The 5,348-nt window shown below is 41.8% G+C and overlaps 1 protein-coding gene across 1 annotated transcript; it reads left to right on the top strand.

Moving 5' to 3' along the window:
• The first annotated feature begins 914 nt into the window (after positions 1 to 914).
• On the top strand, positions 915 to 3,141 carry LOC133968644 (protein DVR-1). The gene is made up of 2 exons (XM_062404799.1): positions 915 to 1,346; positions 1,857 to 3,141. The coding sequence occupies exons 1-2, from the start codon at positions 935 to 937 to the stop codon at positions 2,633 to 2,635; spliced, it is 1,191 nt and encodes a 396-aa protein (XP_062260783.1). The 5' UTR covers positions 915 to 934; the 3' UTR covers positions 2,636 to 3,141.
• Positions 3,142 to 5,348: the final 2,207 nt, after the last annotated feature.

The following is a 5,348-nucleotide window of genomic DNA, read 5'->3' as shown; positions in this document are numbered from 1 at the left end:
CCTGTGTTTTGCTCTTTGGTCTGCGGCAACAATTAACTACTGACAGAGCAGGAATGCCGCTCTTTTATCCTGCACAGGAGGCTGTGAGGGCTGAAATCAGATATGGTTTCTATTTTAATACAGATTCTTTACTCAGCTCTGCTTTGATCTTTGACAAGCTCCTGTGATGACGGTAGTCTCGGATAACTCTGACAGACTTTTTTTTTACTTCTTTGTTTGTGAACCTTTTTTTTAAACCTTGAGGCGTTTCCTCGTTCGGGCTGGTCTAAACACCAAATGACCTCTCCTTCTTTTTTTTGGTCTTTTTTTATCTTTTGTTTACTTGGTTGACTGTTTTTCGAGATTGGGCTTCCCAGGTTTAAGCAACATGCATGCTGGGAAATGAACCTCTCAGGTGTGCTGCTTATCCTGACCTCTGACCGTACAGAGCAGAATTACAAAGGAACAGAGCCACAGCCTCATAGGGATCAATACACTATCACATTATCATTAATAACCCTGGAAGGAGCGAATGTAATTTCCCATTGTACCTTTCCCTTAGAATTGGTTACTGTAAGACATATGGTCATTTATCTGATTAAGTGACGCATTACTGGACAATCCTGGTGACCTAGTGTGCTGATGTGCACACTGTGTACTTGTGACATAACTAAATCTGATCCGGAAATCCCTTTATTTCATGACACTGTCCTTTCACTTCCAATGTGTCATACTTCAAATAATAAAAAATAAAAAAACTTGATAATTAAAAGTAAATGTAACAGACTTCTATTTCCATAGGTTTGATGCAACAATGCTGCAACATGTTGCCACATACTGACATATGGCCCTGGCTGAGCCCATCACAGGCTCACTTGACTCACCTGACAGACCAGGGGTGTGGCATCACGCAAGCTCTATAAATAAAAGCATGTCAAGAATTTTCATACATCACATGGACAAACCCCATCAGCTGAGCTGCAGCACTCTCAAACCAAATTTACCTGCCCGGCTCACCATGCTCAGACCATGCGCACTCCATCGACTCTCCTGCACGCTGCTGCTGCTCCTCCTCTCCCTCTCTAGCCCAGGGGAGAGCCGGCCTCACGTGGCCCACAGGGGCGCACCTGACATGGACAGGACAGACAGCCAAAGGGCCCTGCTCTTTGAGGCGGTAAAGACCGGGATCCTCAGCTCGTTGGGTATGGACAGGGAGCCCAGGACGACCCAAAGGGCCTCAGGGCCGGAGCTGAGGAAGATGTTTCAGCTCTACAGAGAAAAGCTGAGGGAGATGAGAGGGAATTCCAGCCGACCGATGAGCGAAACCTGGCAATCAACAATTTCCACTGTACTTTTTCCAGCCACAGGTGAGATATCTCTGGAAACACTTATAGTGCTGATTTAACCACTGTCACACTCGAACGGCTGATGTGAAAAGACAATTTAATTACTCTGAGTGGGAGGAGGAAGGAATGTTTTCATGACAAGATGAGGAAATCTTGCACAAGTTAAACCTCTGCTGACAAAAGCCATTGTGTTGTGGTGAAGAATCTAAATAGCTTCTGTCCTTATAGTTCCTGCTCCACGTAAAGATGTCAGACCTGGAATTTACCTTTAGCCTTTAAACATATTTGAGTGGTTGGAAACAGAGTCTGGAGCCATGGGACAGCCGTGTAAACAAAGCAGACACATTCCTAAAAGCTTTTAGAAAGCATCAGCGTGACAGGCACACCTTTCACATGATGCTCTTTGAACACATTTTCATTCATGTCTTCAATAATAAGCATTTTGTTTATTGCTAAACTGTCTCCTGAATGTACTTCATGAAATCATTTCTACTTGAGGTTTCTAATGAAGTGTGTTTGTTTGTGTTTTAGTGGAGCCAGTAAAAGTACCTTGGAGGCGAGGACACCCAGTTCAACACATGCAGTGGTTCAGAGCTGTTTTCAATAAAACCCCACACATCCAGACTGGGGTGACTCTGGCTCGGGCAGAGCTGAAGATTTCCCGGCAGATCTTAAATAAACCCACGTCAGTAAAGCTTGAGGCGAGACAAGAGGTTAAAGTTCGAGTCAACGGCATGAAGCCGATGAACTCTGCTGCTTGGACTCGCACAGACCACGTCAACGTCTCAACCTGTCAAGATGTGCTGTTGGACCTCAGCCCCGAGGTGGAGGAGTGGATGATAAGTGATGGTGGTCAAGTGCTGGTTGTGGATGTAGGGATGGTCGTGGTGGGCAGAGATGCCCTGAGGACAAACCCAACCATTTCTCTGGAACTAGGCCTCGTGCAGCCCAAACCGGCTCAGAGGACGAGACGCTCCAACAAGGAGGACGACTGTGACGAGCGAGGATGGTGCTGCCGCAAGTCTGTCATCGTGTCCTTCAAAGACATCGGCTGGACGGACTGGGTGGTGGCCCCAGCCGAATACACGATGCATTTCTGCGACGGCACCTGCCCCCACAACTACAAGCCGGCCAGCATGCACACGCAGGTGAAGTCCCGGCTGCACCAGATTACAAAAGGAGAGACGCCTCACCCCTGCTGCGTGCCGGCGGCCTACGAGCCCATGGTCCTCATGCACTATGACAGTAGGGGAAAGTTAAAGCTGACACCTTTCAACGACTTTATTGTCAGTAAATGTCACTGCGCCTGAGGGGGGGATGGCACAGACAGTTTACTCACTGCGATCATTTCCACTGGGAAAAAGATGTTACATGGTGAAAACAAAACTGACTGTGTTCTCAAATTAACATTTTATCACAAATCGTCATTGGTTAACTGAATAAAAATTGCGGTCATCCACTTTTAATTTAAAAAAAGACGTTACTGATGCACAAAGCCACTGTTCTGTTTTGCATGTCGATCGGTTGATTCATATCTTTGCCTTAAACCTATTTATTTTGAGTTCTATTTATGGTCCCATTTGTGTCCCTTTGTTGTGTAATGTAGAATTTATTATTTAATTTGTATTGTTGCTTTTATTTAAAGTGCTGTATTGTTTATGAGACTTGTGTTTTGGAAAACTTGTTTTGTTGTCATCAACATTTCAATAATTTTATATCCTAATAAATGCTCTGATGGATTCACACTGACCTTCTGCACGTGAATGTACATTTCATAATAAACACATGAGCGTGACCTTTTATAAGATTTGTTATTTATTTTCCAGGAGTTCTTTCCACCACTGTAGATTATGAAGGTCAGGGTGTGTCGGAGAAATCAGCAAGATATGATAACATCTATCTCCCATCATTGGCCTTGAGGTCGTGTCACTGTGCTCTTAACCAGCATTGTAAAATCCGTTGATCTTACTTTGAAAAGTCAAGAGACCGATGGCCTTGAGAAAGCACAAAGATAGTTTTAAGATATGTTAACTATATATTTTCAAAACTTAGTTTAAGTATTTACTTAATTTTGTAAAGTATTTCTAACTTAAAAATGTCAAGTGAAAAAAACTTGTTTTGTCAGATTAAACTGAAGAGCTATCTTAACCCAGTCAGAAATGTATTGCCTCAGATGAGTTAGAACAACAGAGGATGATTGACACTGACACTGATTCAAGGCAATTGACACAATTTCTTTTTAATAACACTAGACAAGTTAAATTATACAATCATAAAATGTTTCACCTTCAACTTGACCTCTAAATTAAACCCAGATCTCTTCACTGTAAAAGATCAAGCACAACTTTGCACAGTGCCAATGATAACAAGATACTTTATTGAATTATAGACAAGGGTTATCAGTGTATAATTATCCATTTATATGCTCTATTATGCTAGTTGCTATATAGGAAGTTGGTGGATATTCCCTCAAAGTTAGAGTCTCACCTATTCTACATAGCTTAACTTATGTCTCCAACATTGTCTCAGAGCATGCTGCTCCCCCCAACACCCTGCAATACAAATGTTGGTTCCCTTACTGCTGGACTGCACACCTTTATCTCCAGGAACACAAGTCCAGTTTATATTAATAGATTTGGTTTCATTCTTCTTTTAGGTAAAATAAGTGAATGACTTACATTGCATGAGTTGAATCAACTGTATAGTGAGTAATAGGTAAAGAGCACGGATTTAATGTAATTAACCAGAAGAATAAACTTTTACATTGCAGCCAGCGAAGGGACACAATTAACATAATTAATACTAGAGTAATGCGTTAATTTTAAAGTTTGTTTGTTAGTTAGTTTGCAGGATTAGACAAAACCTACTGGACGGATTACCACGAAACTTGGTAGAAGGATAAAGTATGTGCTTGGGAAGACATTTTAAATTTAGCTGAGGATCGGAATCAAAAGGTTAAGGAATGTTTGACCGTTCTTTTTCTTCTGATATCTTTTAATGTGTGAAATGTGGTGCAGCTTGTTTGTATTTAAGGGGATTGCTGGTTCTTGGCGGAGGTATGTGCTGCACTGACTACCTTTCTAGTTAGGAGATTGATTTGAGAGGGAATGTTGCAAAAAAAGCTGTCCGCCGCGTAAACTTGAGAGTCGTCAGATTACATATCAATGAAATGAATTTTCATTGCAGATTATCAAAACTTGTGTCTGTAATGTTTTCCTGTTGAGATAAGTTGCCTGAAAAAGAACAAATATAGGAGTTGAGATATCTTAAGATAAGTGTGATCGCCGGGACAAGTAAAAAATGCTTTCAGGCTAGAAGAGACGCTCACAGAGGAGGACTGAAAAGAAGCCTGACTTCAGTAGTAACAGTTATGAACTGAGCACCATGATGAACGTGACCTGAAACCAGTAGCAAGTTCCCTCAGAAGTATTTATGGCTTAATTATTCCAAGACGTGACACCACCACCCCTAATTATTCCTTTATAGTCGTTATCTTTGAATGCATAAAGGTCACTTCGATGTGAGCATATGTTGTTTCTCAATTAATAAAGTCTATGTATTCAGGGGTGGGGCACATCGAGTGACCCTGAACGACTGAATAAATAAGCAGATGAATAAAAAGGTGATTAATCTGAGCTGCAGACACAAACGCTAACCATAATGAAACTATTCTTACGGTAAATATAGACCTCTGCCCAGTAACTGCTCATTCATTTCTTTGTTTTTGTTCTGTTGTGTCCTTGGTTTCAAGGATGACATCCTCAGTCCTTACACAAGGGTGGGTGGATGGAAAGGTCTTCAATCTTAGACTCTGAAAGGTCTGCAGTTTCAGTACCACCCAAAGTATACAAGAATAAAATAATTAGGGACAGGATTTATCAAACCCTTCTGTGCGTAATAGACAGCATGAACTCACTGGCCTCCGCTATTTGGCTTTCTCCTGGTTTTAAGCCTCACGTAGCTGCACCTGAGGAGCGATTGTTGAGATTCAAGTCAGAATAACAGGAAATCAAAATGTAAGTG

The sequence above is a fragment of the Platichthys flesus genome, chromosome 14, assembly GCF_949316205.1.
Source record: "Platichthys flesus chromosome 14, fPlaFle2.1, whole genome shotgun sequence".
NCBI lineage: Eukaryota > Metazoa > Chordata > Actinopteri > Pleuronectiformes > Pleuronectidae > Platichthys > Platichthys flesus.
The sequence above is the reverse complement of the archived record's forward strand: the minus strand, read 5'-3'. Positions and strand labels throughout refer to the sequence as shown.